At 40.7% G+C, this 27263-nt stretch overlaps 1 protein-coding gene across 1 annotated transcript; it reads right to left on the reverse strand.

The window, feature by feature from the left end:
- Positions 1-2247: 2247 nt before the first annotated feature.
- Positions 2248-27219, reverse strand: tlcd3a (TLC domain containing 3A). The gene is made up of 5 exons (XM_084029602.1): positions 26953-27219; positions 20016-20102; positions 16879-17098; positions 11424-11519; positions 2248-8871 (listed from the first exon to the last, which is right to left on the reverse strand). The coding sequence occupies exons 1-5, from the start codon at positions 27072-27074 to the stop codon at positions 8560-8562; spliced, it is 837 nt and encodes a 278-aa protein (XP_083885728.1). The 5' UTR covers positions 27075-27219; the 3' UTR covers positions 2248-8559.
- Positions 27220-27263: the final 44 nt, after the last annotated feature.

The following is a 27263-nucleotide window of genomic DNA, read 5'->3' on the forward strand; positions in this document are numbered from 1 at the left end:
CGCCCCCGGCTGCCTCGGCTCAGTGTGTTGTGTAAGCTGTCTGTCTCGGGAGCAAGAGGTTTGCCTCGGTATTTTTGGACAAAAAGGGGGCGGGAAAAGATCAAATGGTGGAGGCGGAGTCAGGCGTATTCAAATGCTTTCGTACCTTTGCTCGCTGGTTAAAGTGTGTAACTAGACAGCATGAAGGTCCGTTTCAAGGTGTTCACCTTACCCTGAAACGGATTTAAAGTCAAGCTGAAATACAGAATGCCTTTAAACTATTTCGGATCACATCCACAACCCATAAAATAACAAAACAAATAACAATTTCCAAATTTTTAACTAAAAATCCAATAATATCATGACATCCATCCATCCATTAATCTGCATAGAGCAATTTCTTCCAACATTATGTCCCCGTTTCACTCGGAAATACGTCACCGACCGGTAATTAGATCCTCTTCAAATGCTGTTTCAGTTTGACTTTAAACAAGAAGACCAGCTCAATAACTAACTTAATTTAATTATTTTTATTTAGGTGAGTCAAATCTGAATGACTTGTTGAATCACGTTTTCTGATCTACAAAAACCCAAACGTATATGTTTTGACTCCATTTCAGGATCATAAACTGTCTCAGCTTTTAACCATTTAGTTAAATCAACTTTAAATCACTGGCAGATATAACTTAAAAAAAAAAGGTAATTATTTCAAGCTTGCTATTTAAATCATTTCTAAGCATCGGTGCTCTGAAATCCATCATACTACCCACAAATCTAAGCATTATTATTCATTCAATTAGAGATATTAGAGATATATATTAGATCCACGTCTCTGTTCAGCCTCAGAAGTGAGTCTGAGCCAACAGCGCCTCTGTGTGGCCATAACGTCCCACTGCAGCTCAAATAAGCACCAAAGGCTCCAGGACACAATAAATAAAAAAATAAATAAAAAAAGATGTGCCAAGCATGTGACAAGAAAATGTAGATCATCTTTATTTAAAGCAGACACAGACGATGACAGCGGACCTCTTTCTTTCATGATAGCTGTATGGATTATATTCTCTCCATCCATCAAAATGCTGCAGAAAATTCCTGACACTTCCGTCACCACAAACACATTGTATGTTCTGTATGACCAGCAACACACTGAGCTGCAGATTCAGGTGATACTTCTCTTTACTACGAGCGACCCCTTTCACATTTCATATAAAACATTTCAATCATCGCTGCTATAAATCGGCTCCCTAGCAACCGTTGCTGCAGCAACGTCAATTAAAAGAGAACCGTTGAGTCGCTCACTACTGATTAGAGCAAAAGGAAAACAAATGAGCCCCCCCCCCCCACCCCTCTCAACATAACACATCAATGGGTTAATGAAGTTACGTTAACATGAATATTTAATGTTTTCAATGGCTTTAAAATCAAATACAAATTTGATGACGATGGGAGCACAGATTTGAAGACAAGGAAAACAAAACAGAGACTTGTTCAAAACAGTCTATCAAATCAAATTTATTGAATTTTTAAAGGGGTGCTCTAAATTCACAAGTTGCAGCTACAGTACATAACTCCTCTCACATCAATAGTTTGAAGCTATTTTGTAAAACAGTCCAGTCTCTTTTCCAGATTTCTGTAATTTCCTCGAGAAAAAAAAAGTCACGCTACAAAAAGAAAAAGACAGATGCATCAAATCTGATATATATATAGATATATGTATGTATGAAATTAGAATGCTATCAAAAATAATGTGGGCAGGAAGTGTTAACGGTTATGAAAGGTGCTGCGTTTTAATGTCAGAGATGCACCCGAAAAAACGGGTGGAGAAGTGAGTGATGTGGACAGAAGTTCAAGATTTAAATCCAAAATCTTAAAATAAAAAAAAAACATAAAACATCCACCAAACTGACAGATGAAAGGTCGAACATAACAGAAACACAGCAAGCAAATTCACAATATATATATCTACGCTTTAAAGGGGATAAACCTCAAATAATGCATGAAAAAAACACATTATGGGATTTGCTTAATAATATGAATATATATATATATATATATATATATATATATATATATGCAGTAAATGCATAGCAATTTCAAATAGTTTCAAACATGAATGATATGATTTTTTTTTAAGACAAATGAGACTTTCTTGATGATTGCAGTGTGAACATCATGAATGATCCAGGATATGATTCCAATTAAACGTGATAAATAAATACAGCCACAACCTGTAAACACCGCCTGCCAACTTATCTCTTTCACACGGACTTTTTTTTGTGGGTATCACAAATAGATTTTATTTCCCCACAAGGCACCACCGGAGACCAAATTGGGTTCATTGTTTCCCACAGATCAAAATCAGTCCCAGCAACACAAGCAAATCTGAAATCTTTATGATAAAACGTCTCAAAGTCATTTTTTTGTGCAGTTCACCAGCCTAATGCCGCATTCACATCATATCAGAAGAAAATCAAACAACTAAATATTGATGTGAAGTGTTTAAAGAGGACACGTTAGATGCTCTAGGTGGCGCCGACTTCCTTGAATTACTGATTTCTGTGAATTTTCTTCCATATTTTTTTCAGCAGAAACAAATTACTTCTAATGTCGGGGATCAGACTGCACAATATTTATGCTTTTTTGAGGCGTCAGATTCGGCAGTCATAGATTCATAAGTGATGACTTCATCTTTCCTATCAAATTCATTCACTTCGTAGTCTCTACAGTTGTGCATGGAGGAGCGATCTGTGCTTCTGGGTCACCGTAAAGATCATAAACGTCCGACTTTAGGTCATGGTGAGGCGTCCCGCATGCTGACTAACCGGGGGTAAACAACAGAGCAATTTGGCTCATTTGTGTTGATATTGTGTGGTCTGATCCCAGCAAAGACCTTGTGACGGCTCCTCTCAATCCATCAGCTCTTATGGATATATGGACACCAAACTTTGCCACAATTGTCGACTATTTATCTAAAAGATAAATGTAAATTACCCTCAGGTGATTCAGAGCTCTCATGTGGTTTTAGACTAAATAAAAACAGAAATAAATCACATTAAAGGTGATAAAAGTAGTGTCATTAACTCCTACTGTTCCTTGAGCGTTCGCCTTCATTAATCCCCATTTCGGAGTTAGCATCCAACAATAACCTTCACTCATCTCAGAGTAGCCAAAGACCTCAGGGGAGCTTAAAGAAAGCTAACAAATGTAGCTCGATGCTAATACCTTAGCAAGGAAATTCAGTGTTCATACAATGCTTTCTATGGTATTTGTGTGATTCTACATGCTAAAGTGTTCAAAACTCAGTTAGCAGCAGTGGCTGGTCATTGATGCTAAAGTGTTAGCATGTAGAGTATACGCTCACTCAAAAATAACGTTAGCAGGAGGCTGGTCATTGATGCTTAAGTGTTAGCATGTAGAGTATACGCTCACTCAAAAATAACGTTAGCAGGAGGCTGGTCATTGATGCTTAAGTGTTAGCATGTAGAGTATACGCTCACTCAAAAATAACGTTAGCAAGAGGCTAGTCATCGATGTTAAAGTGTTAGCAAGGAGTGAACTCAAGGCATATGCTAAAGATTTAGCTTGATATGGCTCGGCACTGTCAAATAAACGTGTTAGCATGAATTTTACAACCTTTTAGCCTAAAAACGATGCTAACGTGAACGGAGCGAGAATTGACCCAAATATCGCTTTGCAGTGTTACGTTAACTTTGGTGTCCGTGTTCCCATTCTGTCCTCACACACACAAGTACAAAGAAAGTACAAAGTTTTGTTTGTTTTTTTTTAAACATGTATTTGTTTACGATGTAATGCAATAATCGTTACGTAGGAGTAAAGCGTCACTGCCGATAAACAGTCGACCTTCGAACTGGGTTTGTTTCCGTGGAGAATCACAGCTAAGTCTCCATTAACTCCTCAGAGGAAACCCAAAACAAGTCACTCTCTGGGGAAGAAAAAGATGCGAGACTGGAGGGGAGTTATGTTTTTTTTTCTTTTTTAAAGATGAATCTAGAAGCAAGAGAAGCAGCCGGTCCTGTCTCTCCTTCACATCAGCCAGTCTTTGGTTTGTACCAACCCTTAGAAGTCGACGGATCACGAGCCGCGTCAGAAAGCATAAATAGGCCTACAAAAAAAAACTGCTTTGAAAATATAATTTAGAAAAAAAAAGAAACTCATCTTCATCAGCCTCACAGTTTTCATCATCCTACAATAAACCTCTATACGTGCACACACACAACTTCACATATCAAACCCTGAGCAAAGAGGAGGAACTTAAGACTTTTCGATAAATAAGATTCTATCAAGTGAAAAAAAAAGAAAAAGATAACCGTTAAGATATGAGTGACTCCGCATGCCTTGAACGCCTCACAGCTCTGAGGGGCCTTGAACGCCTCACAGCTCTGAGGGGTTTCGAAAGGTTTTCGGATCTGATGCAGTTTATGGAAATAAGGTGGCTCGTCTTCCCCGTGAACGTTAAGTCAGTGAGATCAGAGGAGACCAATTCATCGGATATTGGTTTTTATTAGTATTATTAAAAAAAAAAAAAAAAAAATCAGGTATCGGCAAGTCAATGTCATCGGTTGATATGGGTGCCATTTGTATTCTGGACACATGAATATCATCTTGCTTCCTTAATTACCAGAGGGATATATATATATATAAAAAATAAAGAATATAAATAAAAAGGGGAACTTTAGATGATCCAAAAAAAAATGCGGAATGTTACATTTTCTATTTTTATTCTGTGATTTCAAAGCTAAGCCTGCCTGCTGAATCTTAACGAACCTTAAATTGCATCTCCTCCATTGGTCCATTTAAACAATTCTCACGACTCTGTTCCAACACAGAGTCCCGGGCAAAACGGGGGGGCTTTAAAATGACCATTCTGAAAATCTAAGTGATTCTAGTAAAAGTCAGGAGGGGTTTTTTTCACAACATGCTAGACTTTAAAGAGCTGGGACTATACTTGGTATAATAGTTTTGTTTCAATAGCATTTCTATCAGAGATTAAAAAAAAACAAAAAAAAACAAGAATGCTGAAATGTTTGACGTTTTTAAAGAATCCCCAACCATCGATTTAAATCAGCATCGCTCTTTAAAAGAAAATGTCATAAAAAGCATTAAAACAGTGCCATGTGTCCGTTTTTCCTTTCTTTTTTTTTTGTCCAGTGTATTTAGTGAAGGTTGAGGTCATGACAACGGAAAAGAAAGGCGGAGCAGAGCATGATGGGAGGGAACATCGCCAGTGAGAATGACCTGCAGCTTTTCATCTTCAATACAAAAGTAAACATGAATGGAGACTTCTGACATGAGTGTAAATTAAAGGTCTTTCTTATCGGCTCAGAGGTAACCACCGTTTACATATCTGGAGATATCTGGGCGCTAGAGGCCCGAGGGTGAACCGTGACGGCGGGAGAGTTTCGGCTGAAAAGCAGCAGAGAAACCTGGACCGTTTCCAGCGAGAGCCGCCTGGTCAGCAGCGGACAAAAGGGAGGCCGAGCACTCCAGCTGGGCTCCGGCCAAACGAGACACACAAGCCCATCGCTCAGCAGCTCGGCTCGGCTTACTCCCTCATCCTCATGCCTCCGTCTCCCGACAGGAGGACTCGATATTTAGGGGGAGGGGGGTGTTTGCTTATAGAGGCCTTAGTTGGTCTGCTCGGACCGCACCACAAAACTTTATCGCAGTTTGACTGCGTTGTAATCGAAACCAGAAATGTTGTAAAAATGCCTCATCAGGACAGCACGTTAGTTCTAATTCCAACGATTTCAGTTCAAAGTCGATTTATTATTATTTTTTATTACAAAAGAGTGACAGCCCTCTAAAGTCAGCATCCAAACAGGATAAGTCGACCGGTTTGTAAAACCGAGCTGCAGTTTGTAAACTTGTTGGTTTTTATGCTACGAGTAGTGTTACTAATGATCAATATACACCTATTTTTTCACATTAATTTAAATTAATCAAAAACACAACTGAGGTAAAAATTTAAAAAGAAGAAGCAAAAAAAAATTTAAATTAAATGCAAGACACGAGACTGATGATTTGTAGTTTGGAGTCCTAGTAGAAATGTACAGTAGAAATGAATGCATGGTCCCCAGAAACAATAACAATCAGATATGACTTGACATTAGTGTCGTATACATGCACCGCAGCCTCTTTTTTTTTTTTTTTTTTTTTTTTTTTTTGCATAGATTGAATTTGCAGGACATAAAAAAAAAAAAAGAAGGCCATGAACGCAACTAAAACAACTAACAGTTAACTAAAACAGTTAGTTCACTATAAAGCTTAAATGACCAAGAATATTAAGAGTCAAATTAAACCACAAGGTCCAGATTGGGTACGAAACCGACCCTGCTGCATTCTTATGAAAATAATATCTTCTATTTATTCTTTGATATGAAGAAATATTATTCTCTATAAGTTCAAAAGTGAAGCAATGTGACATGGACCTTTTTTTTTTTTTTTACTTTCATAAGATTAATGTCTTTATGCAACTGTGAATATAGCAACAAAGAAAATTGCTTTGTATGATATAAAAAAAAGGTCCTCTCAGGTGTAATTATGATGTTGAGATGCAGGTTTTTGTGATGAAGCGTATATACAGCTCTGTGTGAAGTACACAAGTCTGTGGAGCTTCAGGGAATAATCACTTTTTAATTTTTGTGGCATTACTGATAAAAAAAAAAAGTAAATCCTCTGTATAAGTTTGCCCTGATGAGCCTCTGCTCACCTTATTGCTCTGACCTCGGCCCTGAGTTCGTCCCAAATTAAGCGCCGCCACGTCCCGCCTTCTCCCCGATCGGATTTTTTTTTTTTTTTACAGGAGAGAAATCAAATCTGGTTTGACCCAAAGTGACCCTCAAAGACTGCGTTGCTTCCGAGCTCCGGCTGCCAGCATTGCAGCAAATTCTACGGCAGCTGCAGACGCTCCAGTGTCATCCGAACAGAGACTCAAAAGCTGAATCTCTCAGTAGCAAGAAACCCAACTAACCCCCAAACTCTGAGAAAACATTCACACATGCAAATCCTTGCACTTAAGTGGAAGTTAGTCCAAATACATCTGAAATATTATCCCATCATGGCTTTATGTTATTATTTAGAGCAGCCTGGTCTTAAGGTGTTTGGTAACACTTAAGATCAGGGAACACATATTAAACATGAACTAGTTTCTTATTAGCATGCGTATTAGTAGCATATTGGCAGCCATTATAAATCACTTACTAATGTCTGCATGATCATATTCTGCAACTACTAGGCCATTAACTACTGTGAGAGTTTTCCTTCAATAATTTCCTAATCGCTGCTTATTGATAGTGAGTTAGGGATCTGTTGTAAACCACTTAATAAGAAACTAGTTCAGGGTTAATATGTGTTCCCTAATCTAAAGTGTTACCAGGTGATCTATTTGAGGTCTTGTTTTTATGCCATGAATACCAGTAAAAAAATGACTTGTGAAAATGAAGAATGGCTTCCACAACCCGGAGGTAAAAATCCCTCGTCGTTGCCACCATTCTACAACTCCAACATCGGGAGGGATATTGCCTGAAGTGAATTCCTGAAAAGCTTTCTTGAAATGGAAGTAAAAAAAAAAGAAAAACTGTTCCCAAAGAACACGAGCGCTGTATTAAATATGATGTACGTACACCAATGGGAACAGAGCTCGCACCCTGATGAAGGAGGGCTGCCTTCTGGGAACAAAAGTGATGTCACAGTTGCGAGACGGGGGGGGGGGGGGGAATTGTTGCTGCAGATTAAAAAAAAAGTGATACCATGGTAACATGCTGCATGGGAGACAAAATGAGGGTGAAAAAGTCACATTAACGGGGGGTGTTTTTAGAACGTAGCTGTTTTTAGCTCTTGATTGTGTTTTCCTCACAATAACTCCTGCTAATACTGCCTGAATATGCATCCCCAACCCGCAACCATTTTTCCTAATCCTTCTGGTGAGGTGTGATCGGTGAACGGATGGGAGAGGAAAATTAATGCAACTACCCGACACATCACAGTACAATCATTAAAAATAAATACGGCGTGTCCTAACAGCCACTCACACAAACACTGTAACAGACCTTCCAAGTCAGCAGAGGGCTGTAAACACGGGAGGAGCAAAGATAAGATAATGTCTTTCCATGGGAGCTCTTCTTCAGTTTCCGGTGCTTTTTTTTGTGTGTTTTTACTCCACATTTTTTTATTTTTTTTGTACTCACAGCGACGCGAGCATGGCCTTCCTTCAGTGTTGTAAATTTTTGACAGACGCAGTGTAGCACTTCAACAAGATCCAGTCAAGAGCCAAAAAAAAACAAAAAAAAAACACCCAAATCATCAAACTTCAGTAGTAGAGCTGGATCAGTGGAGAGGTCTCCACTTTCGGCAGCAAGATTTTCGTTAACGGAGGATTTTTTTTAAAGTGTGCGGAAAAATGCCCAGGAGGTTTGTGGGACGAGAGCAGGCAGTCCTGGTGTACTACAGTACAATGGTGGGGTTTGAAATGTGTTAAGTCAAACTAGTGCCTTTTTGCAGAAGTAGTTGCGTTAGTAGCTTGAGTGTGCGGCTTGAGCGAGCAATCGTGAAAAGTGAATATCAATCATCCTTGGAATTGTCAGTGACAGCGGCCGCCGCTGCGGGCGACGAGTCTGGCATACGACTGCGCCGGTAAAGACGGAAGCCCTTTCGGCAGAGGAGGACGAACCAGTAGACCTGCGGCGCCAGGATGCACGAGTTGCCCAGGTTGGCGGACAGCGGCAGGTGGAAGGGCACGCTGTAGAGCGGGATGCCGTAGTGGCGGCCGTACACCCAGTACATGTAGGGGAAGAGGGCGATGCGGCACATGAAGAAGGTGAGGAGGACCATGCCGCCGTTGGCCTTGTGCAGCCAGCAGTCCTGGAGGCTGAGCTGGTGGAGGGGGCGGAGACAAACAGAAAGGGGGGGGAGGGGATCCAAAGAGGTTGTGGGTGATGAGAACATTTTAAAGTACCATCACTTTAAGACAATCTGTTTATTCCTATTTAAATTCACCAATCACTTTTGACGAGGTGCAATGATTAAATTCATGGTTCCTTCAAATTCAAGCACTTTTCAAGCATTTCCAGGTGCATTTCCATGCTTTTCCAGCACCTTCCAGCTGTGGTAAACTCCATATTTGTATCCAATCCAATGGTCAGTATTCAGTCTACTTATTATGTCACTTGTTCATCACATTAAATGAGATGTTATTGTCCTCTAAACAACCAACATGATGTTTGGAGACAGCTTTTTACAGAAGGACCACAAATTAAAGGAAAACTAATTCCACTAACAGATCCACAGAAATATAATCACCAACTATTTTCATCATCAAAAGTCATTTTTCATAAAGAAATGTCAGAAAATGCTGTTTTCAGTCCCTCAAATATGGAGATTTTTTCTGTGTTATATCATACATGTCATCACATACAACATACATGTCAAGCACTTTGCTTCTAAATCCAAGAACTTTTCAAACCTTGAAAACACCACACTAAAATTCAAGTCTTTTCAAGGATTTCCATTATATTGTGTCCCAATGAGCCAGGTGAAATTAATTCACGCACAACATTTGTTGGGCCCCCTTTCCTCTTAAATATTAAAATATGTTTGATGACTTTTCCTGAACTCTGTTTTATCCAATTAACGGTGGTCATGGTAATAGCATGGCAGTTTATTTGGATATGTCATCAATTATGTCCATTTTTCTGAATGGATTCATCATCCAGCTTAATTCTTTGGGTTCAATCATCGTTGCCGCCTCTTCACCCTTCTTTACAAAATCATGCCAAACAACATTATATGCTATTATGTTGTTATCTTCTCATCGGTCATGTGAAAGCCCACGGGAGGAATCCACAAGGTTATTGAGAGCAGTAAAAAGGTCAGTCGGTGCGGATCCAGCCCAAAGGAGGGCAGCGTTTTGGAGCAGAGTTTTTGCTCTTTTTTCCGTGCCGACACCAGATGTCAGCAAAGACCTGAAAGCCCACGGTCCACTGATTTCACCAGGACACACACAGTCTTCTATTCTTAGATGACAGCGTTACTAGAACGTCTCCGATACGTGTGTGTACTGTACACAGTCAGAGTGCAGGATGTAATGCCGCTTTATGGGTGAAGGCATGAAGGCATTAACTGCTGGTAATGGGTTAAGATGCAGGGAGAGTAAACACGGCTTCTTAGCTGAATGCTGTTGACTGATGCGGAGGGTTTTTTTTTTTTGGTGAGCCACATGCACCTTAATTATTGATGGTACAGTGACAAGCTACATCCCAACTGAAATGGAGACACCCAGGTTTTTTGTTGATCACCTGGACGGGAAGTTCAGAAGGAAGAGGATGGACGACTCAGAATGTCGATCCTCGATGGCTCAGCTTAGCTCCAAATGCCACGAGCGCATTTGACGTAGTTTATATTATGGCTTTAACTCAATCCATAGTGACAGATGACATCTATGAAAGTTGAATTTAAAAAAATATAATTTATAATAATAATTTCGGCTTTTATTTTATACAATGAAATATATATAACTTTGGGGTTTCATGTTATATTTCAGATTAGTTTGATTAGTTACATGTGTATGGTTCAACTCATTCAATAAGACAAGTAGTACTAGTAGTAGTAGTAGTAGTAGTAGTAGTAGTAGTACTTGTAGTAGTTGTAGGCCTAGTAGGCCTTGTGGTAGTAGTAGGGGGCTTGGTAGTAGTAGTAGTAGTATTAGTAGACCTAGTAGTAGTAGTAGTAGTAGTAGTAGTAGTAGTAGTAGTAGTAGGAGTAGGAGGAGGAGGCGGCCTTATAGTAGCAGGAGTAATAGTAGTAGGAGGCCTAGTAGTAGCAGTAGGGCTAGGAGGTGGTAGTAGTAGTAGAAGTATTAGTAGGAGGCAGCCTTATAGTAGTAGGAGCAGTAGGAGGCCTTATAGTAGTAGGAGTAGTAGTAGTAGAAGGCCTAGTAGTAGCAGTAGGGCTAGGAGGTGGTAGTAGTAGTAGTAGTAGTAGTAGTATAATAAGTATGGTAGATAAATTAAATATTTGGCGCTCCTGTAATAATAGAGTAGTTTTGCATATATCCACTATTTTTTAAGCAGATTATATGTCTCATGTTGTTCTTTATGGCACATTATCAGTATTTTGGTAATTACATTAATTTATTACACTTTTCTTCTTCTTTTTTTGCATTTTGAAAGGCTCACTCTCATTATAGCCCCATGTCATACCATTTCTCCGTGTGGAAAAATACTTCTGGAACCAAGGAGTGGTTACAAAATATGATTGGACAGTCACTGCTCGTTTTGGCAAATGATTGACGCTAGCTGACCTATTTGAGAAAGTCATCATAAAAGATTTTTTCATAGATAAAATGGGGACACCAAACAGCACATGACGGGTGTGTGACTTCCAGGTTTGCGTCGGGTGAATGCTCACGTGTATATGCACCGTCTCACCTGAATAAGTATCTTCCCTAGAGACACGAAGGGTGTGCTGAGCTCTGTTAGAAACAAGCAGCCAATGAAGAAATCCCCCTGGTCCCTTCTGAAGAACTGAGGAAACAGAACACACACACACACACACACAGAATGAGCAAACAAACATTAGCATGAAAAAAAAAAAAACACAGCTGACATTCAAGGGCAATTTCTGGAACATTCTCAGTGAAATGTCGAAAGACATGGGCCGATGTAACACGTGTTTGTCGAGGTTGATTCTGATGGATTTGCACTGATGGTGCCACTAGTAGTTTTAAACGGTTGAATATAAATATTCTGTGTAGAGTTCATGGAGTATCTGTTGGGAAAAGGACGTCAGGCTGAATCCGAGCTTGCTGCAATATAATGTGTCAGATTGAGTTGTAACTTCCGTACTTTTCAACCTGGATATTATTTTCCCATATGTTTATGTCTGGGTGACTAATTGAGGAGAACAATGTTTGAAACCGGTCCAGTATTGAGCGACAGCGCTGTGGTGGGCAGCTGCTAAATGGGCTACAATGTAATCCTAATCGGGCAATTCCTCACTGCTCATTGACGTCCACTAAAAGTGCTGGTTTATGACGAGCTCAGATTGTCAAAATGTTGGTTTCACACAGGACATGAACACTGTTCTCCTGGGTGAATGTCCCCTGCTTGACCCCAAACTACTCCTTATATGGACTTTTAATAAAACGTGCGTGTCCACCTCGACAAAAGATACTTTTACACACATTGTATCCGTGTTGGGGGCATGTAATGTGTTAAATTGTCATGCCCATGTTATGTGCTGTGAGGAGCTCATGGGTCATTAAACCCATTTCTGTGAGATAAGGCCGGTACAACCTGTGTAACGGCTTTTTGCTCAGCAAAAATTCAAAGCAGCTCCCGCTCAGTACCGGACCAGTTTCTAAAATTGTTGACACTTCAAGACTGTTGAATATATTTAAGGCCAACACCCAGAATAAAACCCTTTACCCAACATTGGTATTGGAGTTTCTTTTACAATGCCAAAACCACAAACGTAGATGTCTTTATTCTATCCCAGGCGAGCAGGGGCAGAGGAGGCAGTGATGTCCTGTACATAAGTAATGAATGAAGCTTTCAAATATTGACCAGCAGCCCAGCGCTGTGTCGTTAGAGAGGCCATCCTAAAATAGGTGAGTCAGTCTAGATGGATAAAGAGACTCCAGACAAAAGACGAGCACTGTCTGGTAGCCTAGCTCGCTGTGTGCCGGTGATGAATAAAGCATGAGTGGCTTCAGACGTGGCCTTGCCATCTGCCGAAAGGACGACCGAGCCCGCGGAGGAGAAACTCAACACCGCGACTAACGAGCTACCTGGCTACCTAACCGCAGCCCCACCTGCCATGGGCGTGTGCGTTACCTTTGTCTTCGTACGTTTGAGATGCTGCAAAAGGTGTCATTTAGACTGAACCCCGCACATATGTATGTTTGTGGTTACAAAACAACGTCAAATGGTAAAAACCAAGATGGTTTGAAAATGGCAGTCTACGAAACCAATGGGCGACGTCACGATGACGACGTCCACTTCTTCTATACAGTCTATGCAGGCCACATAAGGCTTCTTAAAGGACTGTTTCGGTATTAGTCCTGAAATTTTGATGTTTGAAATATCTAAATGATGCTCTGAGTCCAAGCTTGCACGCTACTTTTAATACATCAGTAAAAAGAATGCAGTAAACTTTTATATAATATAATAATAAAACAAAATTGATACATTCAGTTTTGAATGCAGTACTTTTACCAGTAAAGAAGTATTTTCACTTACTTAAACACGCTGAATACTTCTGAAGGTTTTATAAACACACAATTGTGAAGCTCCCCACCTCGCAATTAGTTTGCCGCCTAAAACAATAGATGTATTTGTGGTTGCTAACGTCTGACGATTACCACCATCTGTCCGGGGATTTACACAAACGTTCTGCTACATACATTTAACCCGACACACCAGCTGGTTTCGTCAAACCATCTGTGAAGCCATCTTTGTAAACAGTTTGGGAAAAAGGGCAAGGCACGCTCAAAAACATACGTGGCAGGCGATTGGATAAAACCATCTTGAATAAAACTCTTAGACTTCAGTCAGTTCTCATATAATTGATGCTATTGTGTCGCCTTTCTGTATCGTCTTGCATAAACCTACGCCACGCATACATAGCACTCCGGCATACCGGACACATGCGCATCACTTGAAGACATGGTGGATTTTCGTCCATGCAAGATAAGCATACATGTGATATACATACATACTGTGTGTGCAAATTAGGATGAAATTATAAACACGAGAATCACAGTTAGCCCTCGGCTAAAAGGCTGACCTGAACATATAATCAACCGCATGTATCCCTGCACACGTCTACCTGTAAAAACCCAGCAATCTCGAGAAGATGTTGTTATAACCACCAATTAAACCTGTGTAAGTATACGGCTAACATATAATGAGCAGGTTTCAACATATTTCCAAATGGCTGCAGTAAAAAGTCCACATCCCGGCTTTTACTACAAAATTAGAGCAAGAAGGTATTTCTCAGACCAACCCCATACGTTATCCAAATAAAATAAAATTGATTCCATCCAGTTATGTAAATGTTTATCTTTTTTTTTTTCATACCACCGCATCATCCACACTTCCTCCTTTAACGAGCTTTGCTGCACGACTCCACCGGCTCATCGTTGCCATGGCGAGCCGGCGTGTCATAAAGCTGATGAGTGAGTGAACAAGAGGGGTGGCCAGTTTAGAGAAAAGAGCTGAATAATGTAGGGTAATGTGATCTCATATCGCCACTGCAAACAATAGGGCCGGGTTTCCACTGCACCTGGCTCGCTAACCTGGGTGGCTATGTTACACGTTTCTGTACACTACCATATAAAGACTCTGCCGGGCCGGTTGTAGACTAGAGAAAGCTCCTAGATAAATGTATTGAAGTCCTCGGTATGGTGTAAAGTGGCTTCTATTCTGCACTATTTAAAAAAAATGTCCTTGCACGCTCAACTGCTCACGCTGAACTTAGGTTTAACAGTTCAGCAGGTTTTCAATTTGCCGTTCAGACCTGAGGTTAAAGTCATCACGGCCCTGCTTCTCCGGTTGCCCTCTGCCAACAACTGACTGTATAATTCACCCATTCAAATCATTTTTGTCTCCCCACGCTTCCTTTTATATTGAGTTCTTTGCATGGCGCTCATTTTTTTCTCAGTGCACACAACCCACACCTTTCATTCTCTCTTCCTGTCCATTCTTTCCATACAGTCCTCTTTGCAAACGCTTACAATTCAAGGACGTTGAAAGAAATTTATTTTTCTTTGTTGTTATTTGTTCAAAAGAATCTAATCAATAATTGCTATGTTATCATCCTCTTCCCTTTCCTGCCATTTACTACCTTGTTGGTCCATAAACAGTACACACACACTGTGGTTAGAGTTTACCAATAATTCAGCCATAAAATGTAATCTGGTTCATTAGTGTAATCCACCTCTGAGGCTTGAAAAGCACGCCAAAGAAAAAGTGGAGAGCCTGAGTGAGACGCGATAAACTCTTCAAACAGCGATAACAGTGTGTGCTTTTCGGACAATCTTTTTCCTCGATGGCCTTCGAGGTGTTGACGCAGATATGAAAAATAAGCAAAAGATAAAGGTTCAAAACCTACTTTGCTATCTGGAAAACTGCTGTGAAGTTGCGGTGCCAAAGTGCCAAAAGTGTTGGCTTTGGGAGATTACATAGGGTGTTCGTTGATCAGGATGTTCCAGAAAGTATCTGTATTTTTCTGTATGTTAAGCTCCTATAATGAGAAATGACCAAACACTTTGGTGATTTGAATAATCTTGTTACTTGTTTTATTATTAAAAAGTAGTGTCTCTACATTCTAGCCAACCTCAAGGTTCATTCCCATCAGTACAGGTTGGAATCTGAGACATGCAGAGACATGAATATCACTCGATTGGTAATCCATGACAGTGGGCATCATGTCGATTTTTATCGTTGCCATTTAAGTAATCATTAGGAGATAATGCAGCTCAGAGCGAGGAGGAGTGATTTGAAAACAATGCACTACATTACGGCGCACGCTCATAACGCATTACTGGCAGTGGACACATGACTTATCGCCAACTCTGTTTGATGTAATGCCTGATGTCAACGGCAACATTAGGATACTTTTTTTGGGCACATTTTAACTTTAATTCAGTATGAATGATGTTCTCGATTCATAGATTATTCATTTGGTCTTTAAAAATATCAGGAAAAAGCAAGTACAAGCTGACATATACCAAAAGTCTTTGTTAGGTTTGATCAATAATCCAAAACCTACATTCAAGCCCTTCATTTACCATCACTAAAGAAGAAAGAATGCTTCTTTTTTGGGGGGAGAATGTACAACATGCGTTACGTGCAACACTAACAAGCTAAACAGCAGCTTTAGACTTTAGACAGCAAATATATTTACTCTACAGCAGCAGTGACATCCCAAATTACAGCTGCTGAGCAGCAGTGAGTCGAGGCCAGGGCAATTTGAGGACAATGAAGCAGAATAATAATTAAACCTTGGAGTCATGTGCCTCCAACTCAAACAGCAACAATGCCTGAGCGGCCATTAGTCTCATTTACTCTGCATCACCCGGGGCTCAAACTCACAACTTTCAACACCGAGGGCACAGTCTCATCTATCTGCCAAGTGGGAAACCGTAGATGGCTTCATGCTGTGACTTCACGAGGGGTTGCATGCGAAAGCAGATTTTAAACTAGTGCCAAAAATTCAGTTAGCAAGACAACATCTGTTTATGATTAAATAGAATATATATATATATATATAATTTTGTTTATTCATTTTCATCTCTTTCAAATCATTCGAAATAAAGAAAGAACAAAGGTGTTTATCTACAGTATATGTAAATATAGATGTATAGATGAGCTTAGCTTCCTCCTCCTCCTGTCCCTCCTCAAACTGAATGATTTTATTGATTTATTTTGAATATTTGTATGATGTATTTTATGTCATGTAAATATTGTACTTTGTATTCGAGGAAAATAAAATTCAAATCCTCTTAATTTTGCCCTCAAAGTGCACCAGATTGATGCATTCAACTTTAAAATACACAAAACTTATTCTCCATAATCACAGAAAAAATTATTACACAAGTAAAAATACCACTCATTGCAACCCACGAGATCCATGCCAGTTGTAGTAAACAGTGTAGATCTGTGGTGCTAATCGTTTTAGCATCAACACTGCGGGACAGTGATTCCTACCAGCAGCTGCTGTAGTAAGCTAGTGATCCATCACCACCAGTAACGCCTGCATTAACATTCAGTTTGATCTGCCAATAATCGGCCTTGACTACTGACAACAAGACCTCATCAACACTGCCTCAATCCCCCCTCGTTTTTCCTCACCTCCCCCCCCCCACCCTCCCCTCCTCACCAGTGTGACAGGCAGCAGGATGGCGAGCAGGGCGATGTGATGCAACACGAGCAGGAACTCTCGGCGGACGAAGGAGTTCACGGTCTTCAGCGAATGCCGCTTGTAGTCCTCGTGCCCTTTGACGCGGAAGCGGTGGTAGTGACTGAGGTACATGGCGAAGATGTCATACGTCATGTAAGGCACGCCGTACCAGATGACAAAGTAGGTGGCCAGCCAGTGCCTGAGGAGGGGAACAAACAAAAAACACGTACGTTCTCAACATCACATCATTGTATGGATCAGGAATAAGAGAAGGAGAAGAAGAAGGAGATGAAGATGAAGAAGAAGAAATGGCATCAACATTGGCAACATCTGGCTATAGTTGAGTTTTGTATTATTTACATTATTTGTCGAAATATGTGTTCAAATGTGCTCTGCAGAGCAGACAACGGACTTGTTTTATTATTTTTATTTGGGTTTTTTTAAGCAGTGTGTCCTGTTTGTTCGGTTTGCATGAAGACAATAAGGATATTTATTTTAAAATTATTTTAAAAAATGACCTGGATGGACTCAACATTTATCAAGCAGGCCAAATAAGCCATCTCACAGTCAATGATGAGAGGTTTTAGGAGTATTAGCCATGTGGATGGCACACTGGACGACCTTTAGTTTCAGTAAAAGTAAACACACGGAAACTCGTTTAACCTATATGCCTTTTTGTCTCTCCCGTAAGCATATTAGGCTTTAAGGCAGGCTTATGTAAGTACAGTATAATAAACAGCTTGGATGACTGCAGCACTCTAATGAGCACCGATTACCGTGATGGTTAATTATATGGACAGCACGGAGTAAAGCTGCAGGGCAGAGCCGAGCTACTGACCTCTGACCGGACTCTCCAGCTTTTAAGGTCAGTGAATGGAGATTAAGAGCAGGAAGGCACAACAAACCATTCGGGGGAAGAATGAAGTCAATTCTGTGCAACATATAAAAAAGATATATAATAAATATATATATAGCTTACATTGGGTTCAATTATGGTGCGACCATGTCCAACAAGTAAGAAATCGTGTTGGCTAATCGTGAATTACAACGTCATAGTGATGTGTTCAAATGAAATCTTGAAAAATGCAGGTTTTCACACAAAAAAACAAACTATTAGGAGGTATTAAAGAGGGACTGGTGGCCTGTTTAACTCCCTAACAGCAGCTCTTCACATCTTATAATAATAATTTTATGCAAATATTCACTATAGATAACTACAACAAAGTAAAGGTTTTTGGGCAGTTTATACTGGTTGAGATAAAAACAAAATAGCCGTGTGCACATGCTACTGTACAAGCTACTGTACAAAAACATGTATCAAAAGCAAAATGACCCGACACCCCAACACATATCCTTTACACTTGCCCTGAGCTGCACCTTTCAACGGATCAGACTGCTGCTTTAAGGTCAACGTAGTTCAGAGGAGCGACTGATCAAGACATATATCAAGGTTTATTTAGCTTTATACTAGGGATGAAAACTGAACTTTAAAAAAACTGTCCAATGACACACAAACCAAACTATGTGCTTGTTGAAACATTGCATTACTACTACACGAGGCCTGCTAATTATTTGATGAGCTGCTAGAGATGTATCTGATTAAGAAGCTTGCCTTATTTCATTCATAAAATCAGTGTTATGGCTTCACAGAATATAGAACTATCATTCATTACTATCAATCAAGCTATCAATTTTGTGAAGTTCAACCACAATGGACATTTTCTTCTCCCTAATCTGCAAAATAAACTAAACGCAAAAACAGCAATACAAACCGAAATGAATTGTAGCACAACTACCAAACAGTTGCTCTGCAGCTTTACAGCGTATGTACGTAAAACATATGTGTGGAGAGCAGCTATAATTCTGCAGGTTGCACTATTTAAGGGATAATTGTAGTCTTCACTTGGCAATTAACACAAAGGAAACATGGGGACGTGGCAAAGTTTGATCAAGAACCGACAGGAATGATCACCCAAACTACGGGGGAAAAAGAACTCAAATTGTTGAATTTTCCTTTAAAAAGGATTACCAACTTTTTGTGAGATTGTCTATTCATCAGTTAGGAAACACAGAAACTCAAATCATCCTCGTTTTAGAAGAATATCTTTTCACTACAACAAAAACATTGCAAAAAAAGTTACTGCAACCGAGGCAACGAAGGCTAAATGAAGTGACAGATTGTGACGGAGTATTAGAGCGTTCATGTGTCTGACACTGGAGCATGTGTCTCATAAGCTCCGGGCCGAGTGCACGTCACGGCAGAACTGAGCAGCGCTGTGGAGGAATTAAGCCGTGTGGGTGAAGGGGGAGGGCCCGCCGGAGATTAGTAGCGTGAAACTGGGCCTGCCCGGGTCTGGCCGCTGTGACACGGGGATTAATACGTTAGCATTAGCTTAGCGTCACACTTGGCTAAAAAAAAAATGGACGGTGAAAGGCTAACGCTATGCTAACACTAACTTGCTGCCGGGTGGCTGATCTGGAGGCAGATGAAAAGAAAATAATATAACTAAAATATACAGTATATAGTTATATACTGTATATTTTGTGCACCTTCTCAATAGACAACCCAGTCTCGTAGGATAAACCCTGTAATGCATTTTTGACATAATGCAATATAGTATATAGCAATATAATATGTTAAGAAGTACAAATATAGCAAAGCCAGTTAAAAGCTAATTCTACCACAACAGTAAATTATGGTCTCAAATATAACACTTTAAAGTTTCATTTCATTTTTTCCATTTCATCAGCAACTCTTCCAAATATTTTTTTTCTTACGAAATCCACATGAACCCTTTTCAAATTGGCATAAATTAGATCCACCTGACAGCACTTCTTTAAAAAAAAAGAAAAAAAAGAAAAGAAAATTCCCCAGTTTTAAAGCTGGTTTGCCCGTTACTCGTGTTATTAACTATGAATAGATGCCCGTTTCATTAAAACAGAACTATGACTGGTGTGTTGACTGCATGTCGAATTAATAAGGTTGCTGAATTTTCCGCCACATCGCCACTTTTTATCTCCCTGGCGGGCGGAGGTAAGACAGTCAAATTAAATCAGTGGGATTCAGAGGAGTTACCACAGATTTCATGAAGGGGATTTATGACAATGAGCCTCACCTGTCGTTAATGACGCTCTCCCGGCATGATGACACAACGATGACTCCTGCCGTGGTTGCCATGACGGCATGGATGGAGGACACCAGCCTGAGAAAGAAACGCATGAAGGGATTAAGACAGAAAATGTTGTGTTAAAGTGAGCAAACACAATCATTAATCATACTCTGGGTAGCTACAGCAGCTAATGTAACTTCAGGGGATTTTTTTTTTTTAATTTTAGTCATGCTAGCCATGGCAATGTGGGTCTATCGGCCCAATGTTAGCATACCAGCTAGATGCTGAAAATGCTCAACATCAAGGTGTTAGCATTGGTTTTTTGAGCATGTTAGCTTGGAGACATTAGCATGGAAAGAACTACGGTATAGATGTGACACTATTAGAAGTGGACAGAGGCGCTGTGACATCATCCATTGGTTCGGACCGGTTTCGAATCAGATTTTTTAACCCAAGGGGTCGCCCTCTACTGGTCATTAGAAGAATGCCAGTTCAAGGCGCTTCTGCAACAGCTTAACATTGGCGCCTGGTAAAAACCTGCTTAAATCTGGGGCAACTTTGGGGGAAAAAAAGTTCCCTCCTGCAGGTTAACAACTCAAGCAGCCAGACCTACAAGTTCAATGCACCATCGGGGGGATTAGCAGTGGTGGGCCTCGACTTTCCGCGTCTATAAACAGACCTGTGACACAGGAGAAGTTGGTACATCTTTATTTGAAGTGACACTGTGTGAAGTGGCATAAGGCATGCGTAACATTCATAGGCGTTGCCCTGATCTTAAGAGTATACTCACAAAGTCATGAACTCAGGTGGTGTGTTGAACAGTAACTTGTCCATAAACAATGAATGTTCAAGTACACAGTACTGATTGTTAAGCTAATGGTTCAACAGAGTACATTTCTGGTCATTTTCAAAACAGGATGTTCAACTATATCACCAATTTGTTCAAACTATGAATGGCTGCCCCCCTGCCCAGACAAGCTCTCTCATTGGCCGTTGTCCAACTTGGCCGCATTGACAGTAAGCTGCTTTGAAATCAGAAAACATGTAATTTATTCCCCAACACTCACTGCGTCCATAATAGATGGTTGCCCCCTTTTTTTAACACACCGCTGTGTTTTTAATGTTCCGGGCTCGTGAGTCTGGTTTACATTCACCACCTACTCATCGCCACCTACAGCGATGAACGGAGACAGACGCAGGTTGCCTTGTGAACATTTTGCGTCCAGTGCGGCACAATTACTCAGCCGTTGCTCGTTGCAGATGAGAGGCTTGTGTGGGCCACAAAGAAAACTCATTTTGAATCTAAACATGTGTAGGCCTGTATTAGTGCCGAGGACTTATCGATTCACTTTACCACCAGAAATTCATTATTTCTGCATGAAAAACGCTATGAGACAGGACTGTAGCAGATACTCTCTCTTTGTTTGCATGCATGCAGAGTAATCACATCACGACAATATATTCGCAATTTGATGCTAAATCCTGATATATATATATATATATATAGTGCATTATGATCTACAGTATATATCTCCATCTGATTAGAAGGATTTGACCATATCGCCCAGCACGACCATGAACCCTTCCTATTTTTGGCGCTCCACAATCTTTCCCATAGTTCACTTAGTTGACAGTGAACATGTGATCAACTCATGATGTTTCAGACAGATTACCATGAAATCCACTGAGCACAATCACCAAAGGGACAAAGCCTTTTGTCTAAAGACTAAACGACATCATGGTTAACAAAAAAAACAAAACACTTTTGTGGGTTACAAAGATTGTTCCTAACAAGCATATTCTTCTCAAATTAAGATAACTGATCCAAAAGGGACCTTAATGGAGTGAAACAGACCCGTTCAGACCTGATGCAAAATACAGTCGACCAAAACTAGACTATCAATCAGTAGATAGAGAACCTCCAACACTGGCAGCAGCAGTGACGCTCCATCAATTTACAAGCACGTGTCACTTTTCCTGAGCTTCACAGACCACGTGATCAGAGCTGATAGCAAATCCACGTGGATCCAGTCTAGGGGTGTCAACTCGAATAAATTAACTTTGAATATAATATTCAAATTGTAAAAAAAAAAAAAAAAACAGACATCCGAATCCACTCGGGTATCACAGTCGCGACACATTGTCACAAAGCTCAAGACCCAAGCCAATACACCGGGGACCCTACCCAGATCTGAGTAGGAACGAATCACTTGAAGGCAGCATGACTCAGTTCCGAGTCAGGTCTCGGTAGGAATTGACAGGACCTGTTAAATCCCCCCCCCCCACGGCTAAAGAAAAAGGTCAATACTTATAGTCCTGCTGAGAGTAATGGCCAGTTTTACAAGACCAATGAAGGGTGCTTTTTCTTTCTCCTTTTGAAATCGTGTGTGTTGTAAAATGGCAAGATTGAGAAAACAAAGAGTGCATTTGTGTTTTTGCTGCTTGAACCTGCTGTCACCTCGCACCAAATCTCCATGGGAATGCAGCCATGACACCGGCAATCGGCAAGGCAACGAAAGGCCACATGACCGGCAACTACAAACACACACACACACACACACACAGGCCTGAGCTGGAAGAGACTAACTGGCCTCTCTCTCTTTCGTCCCTTTCCCCGCTAACTCGACCTGCAGAAACACACACACATACATTTTCCCCCCACGCCTCGCTGCCTTCTAGGTCTGTATGGTCGCATACTCCATCACAAGACCCAGATTTTACACAGCCCATTCATTGTGTGTCCGCCAATAACCCCCTCACTCTCCCTCCCTCCCTCTCTGCTGATGAAAGGTTGAGGTTGACGGGTTGAGTAGCATGTAGAGGGGAAAAAGGGAAGAATGCTTTGCTGCCTTGTTCGGCCGGTGTTGTCTTTTCTTTCCTGCTGTGTCAGTGCCGGTGAACAAACCACGGCTTCCCCTTTCAGCACCCCCCCCCCCCCCCCCCAAGTCTTCCTCCCGAACGATCCGTTTGTACACGGACGACTTGCGCTCTCGTTCTCGTGTCCCGTCACACGTACAGTGTCTGACAGTCGGGGAGCGGCGTTTTTTTTTTTTTTTTTACTCCTCCGGTAAATGGGCCACGTAATCTGGAGTTGCATTGGCGCCGCAGCAGAGTGAAGGAGGGGGGGGAGAAAGTGACAGTGGAGGCAAAAAAAAATGGGGCAAAGTGCCATTTCAAGGCAAGAAAGAGCCATCTCTCTGCATTGTACCCTCAACCACCTTGGGAGGGGTAGATACACACTTAATCAACAGAAAATTATCAATTAATTGCTTAAATAAGAGCTGGTTCCACCTTCAGACACGTGACTTCTGAATACATTTTATATAATTTTTTTAAACTTAAACTGACGTACCATTCTGGCAAATTTGGCACAACTTTCTGTCAATTGATGGATTACAATTGATCAAAAATCGCTTGATTAAACAACCCTAATTTGCGGCCCTTAAGGTGGGTGAAATATGGCCTTTAGTCGTCTTCATCATAAGGCAAAGGGCAATCAATATTCGGAGAAAAAAAAAGAAAAGGAGCGGTATCAATGACTTGCAGCGCTTTAAGCCTGTATGATGTAATTCAATTTTCCTGGCAAATATTAGCTCTGAGAAACGTTCTGTTTAAAACTCAAAATGTGTGGTCATTTTTAAGGATTTTATTATGGAATCATTGTATTGAACTCTATTATAGTACTATAGTAGTATGTAGGGGGGGGGGGGGGGGGGGGGTTCCACATACATTTATCGAGTTACAATGAAGAGTTGACATGTAATTTACAGTCTTGTTAAAGTTCTATTAGATGAATCATTATGAATCACCTGCTGTATGAAACTTGATGACAACAATGAGACCCTCGTAGTGAGAATATGCCGGGTGATGTCGAGCATAATCCCTCATGAAGTCAATATTTAAAAGTAGGCTGATACTGCACCTGGTACCCGAGGCCGTTTCAGCAGAACTGCATTGCTCGGCATCAGCTTGAGTCCGTGTTTACTTTTTATCTCAGCTTTTATCATGTTTACCGCTTTACAGCTGTGAAAATAGTCTCCATGAGATCCTTTAAAGTTGATTTGATATATTTGATATTTCTGCAGTGCCATGACATATTTTTTGAAAGCTCATCATTGCTGACACTCATTATCTACTTCTCTCTTTTGCAGACACAGTGGACCCATGTGGGGGAAGTTTATTTTCCTGTGTAGCGGATGCACATATGCAGGTTAAAGCCGGTGATAGTCTGAGAGGTCCTAAGGTCGCCAGGCTGTCTGAACCTAATGTTCCTAGTTACTCAAAAATGAATAAATGGAAAAATATATTGTTTATGTAGTTGTGTGAATGTAATGTTGTTAAATTGGTGTGTAGGAAGCAGGAGAGCAACGACCACAGTGAAAATATTGTCACAAAAAAGGCTAAAAGCGCTGACAAATATGAATGGAAGCAGAATTTTGGGAAGGTTTATATTGATATTATTTCGATAAATTAATTCAGACTTCACAACAAGTTACTGGAAATGTTTGGGTCACACAAGTCCAAATCAATCCAACTGGAATCGTATTCTCATATAGTTTAATACGAATAACAATCCTTGTTTGCAACTATGCAGAAAAAAAAGCTTTAAACACAATGAATAGATATTAAAAAAATGTTTAAAAGATGCGAGGGAATTGATTGTTGATTAAGAATTTGAATGCCAACAATTCGTTGTCGTTCTTCATCCATTGCTCAAAACGGAGAGATACACTTGTGGCCAATTAGGACATGATGCATACGATTTGTTAAGAAAAAATAAAACACACAAAAAAACTGATTTACAGTGTCATTTTGTGTACAATTTAGTTTTTGAATTGGCACGTTTCTGGGAAATAAAAGGGCAGCTAGCCTCCCTAGTTGTATTTACGTACCTGGCAGCATTTTTTTTCCAAGTCAAATAATAAATAGCAAGTTCAGCATGAATGAATGTTACATTTTCAAGGTTCAAGGTGCGTTTATTAACCCTGAGGGGCAATTTGTAGCGCAGACAGTAGAACAAACGCAACAATGACCATGAACAATGAATGGCACGTAATTAAAAAGGGAAGTGGGGCAGGGATGAATTAGTCTTTAAGTCCGCTAGCAAGATATATCTGCGTGAACTCAACAATTTAGGGGGTGACTGGGATCTTTTTCAAGGACCTGACCTCGTGCAGGTTTCGGGGTCATTTACCATGTAAACGTGTCTTTTACATGATCAAAAATGAGTTGATATAATTTGTTTTAAACATAAAAACTCCATAAAAATGTATACACACATTCAACTTTCGTGCCACAATTTACGTTGCCACTTTATCATAAAATAATATAATATATCCTTAAAATTAGCACAAATATGAGCTCAATCAATTTGTAATCGGGTATAGTTATGATTCAATGTTTTAAGGAGCTTTAGACTTGAGACTAAGAGTTAATATCTCTTCCTCTTCTGATTCAACTTTTCTTCTTGCAAGTCAACTGTATCCCGAATCCATTAAAGTCACAAACATCATGCGCTTTTACTTCCGAGTGCTATCACAGCGATTAAATGACCATCACGGTTACGTAAGTGGTTTGGTGAACTCGCTAAACATAAGTAACCTAATGTATTACTTCAAAACACACCACATTGCATTCAGAGATGAGCACAGTTAGAGGGACATGTGCTGCCTGCTGCGTTTCGCCACGTGTATCTAATTGGAGGTGAGCAAGAAACTAATCATCCAATCGGGGATTTGAGTTATTTATATGACATCTAAATGGACACAAACTGTCACTTGTGCAAATCAGGCCAAACTGTCCCACCAAATCCAAGACAAGGGCATGGTTCGAGGTTGGGACCTGCGTGGCATCTTGGGGGCGATAATACAGTGGACTTTGGATACTGGGTCAAGTCCTCCCCCCACCCACCCTTAGGCAAGAAAGAACATTTTCCGTTAAGATAAGCATTAGTAAATTAGTAGATAGCATTATTCGGGGAGTAGGGTCCGGGTTGGTTTTACAGTGCATCGCCAACTCAGCAGTCGACCCTGAACGGAGCTCAAGAGGAGGATTAGCAAGAGTGACAGCGTACAAATGAGCATTGAACTGAGCCGTGCACATGTAAGCAAGTCACACTGACCCACACGGACACACACACACACATGCACACAACCCATGTATATACTGGCACGAGATGTACGAGTCACTGAGGAAGGCTGCTGTGATGTAATGAGGCTTGTTTGTTCGCAGAATGTCTAACTGGGGTTCAAAGTTTATTCCCACGGACCAATAAGGTCACTACTTATGTGGGGCAGTTGCAAAGCCCCCCCCCCCCCCCCCCACCCCCCCCCCCCCCCCCCCCCCCTCCAGACTACTCAGTGTTGCATGAGACTACTCAACCCACATGCATCAAACTTTTTTTTTTAATTCATTAATACATGTTCTTTCTTAAAAATATATATTATTTTTATTATTTATATATATATATATATATATATATATATATATATATATATTGCATACATACAACTTGTAATACAAAACTACGGTGGCTCGGAGTGTACGTACGCTTTTTTTAACGTCTTCTCTGGCATGAATGCATTTCTACACTCCTACAGCGTTGCTGTGATATTTGCAAATCATCCTTGTAAAGATTCTTTTGGATGGGGGGGGGGGGGATTAGCCACTGTGTCCATTTTGCACAACAGCAATAACGATTAATACAATGATCACAATGGGAACACGACTACACGAAATACAGTATAAATACGACCGTTACATAAAATAAAATATAAGCTAGCTGCCTGGGAGAGAGGGGGGGGAGAGAGAGAGGAGGGGGGGGACGTTACTAGCTACGAGCCACCAAACAAGGTCAAATGCTATACATTAGCTAGCCGTGTTGGGTGATATTTTTTAAACCAGGCTGTTGTTAGAGGAGAGGGAACAATGTAAGCTAGTTTACCTCTCGCTGACCAGCACCACGTCGGCATCACTCCAGTGTTTGAACACACACGGCAGGATCCTCCTGAAGGCGAAGAAGAGACCGGGGAAAACTACGGCGCCACAAGCTAAAACTTGCAACATCGTGCCGCTATTTTCCTCTAAACTGCCCGTTGGAGACCTGACTCTCTCTCTCCCCCCTCCGCGGAGTTTCGCCCGTTTTCACACGCGGCGATGAGGCATTTTTAAAAATGCAGTGGGGGGCCGGGGGGATCGGTGTTTTTTCACCGGGAACAGTCCACCATCCGCACACACACTCTCTCTATGCCGAGG

The sequence above is a fragment of the Eutrigla gurnardus genome (genome assembly GCF_963514095.1).
Source record: "Eutrigla gurnardus genome assembly, chromosome: 15".
Classification (NCBI taxonomy): Eukaryota; Metazoa; Chordata; class Actinopteri; order Perciformes; family Triglidae; genus Eutrigla; species Eutrigla gurnardus.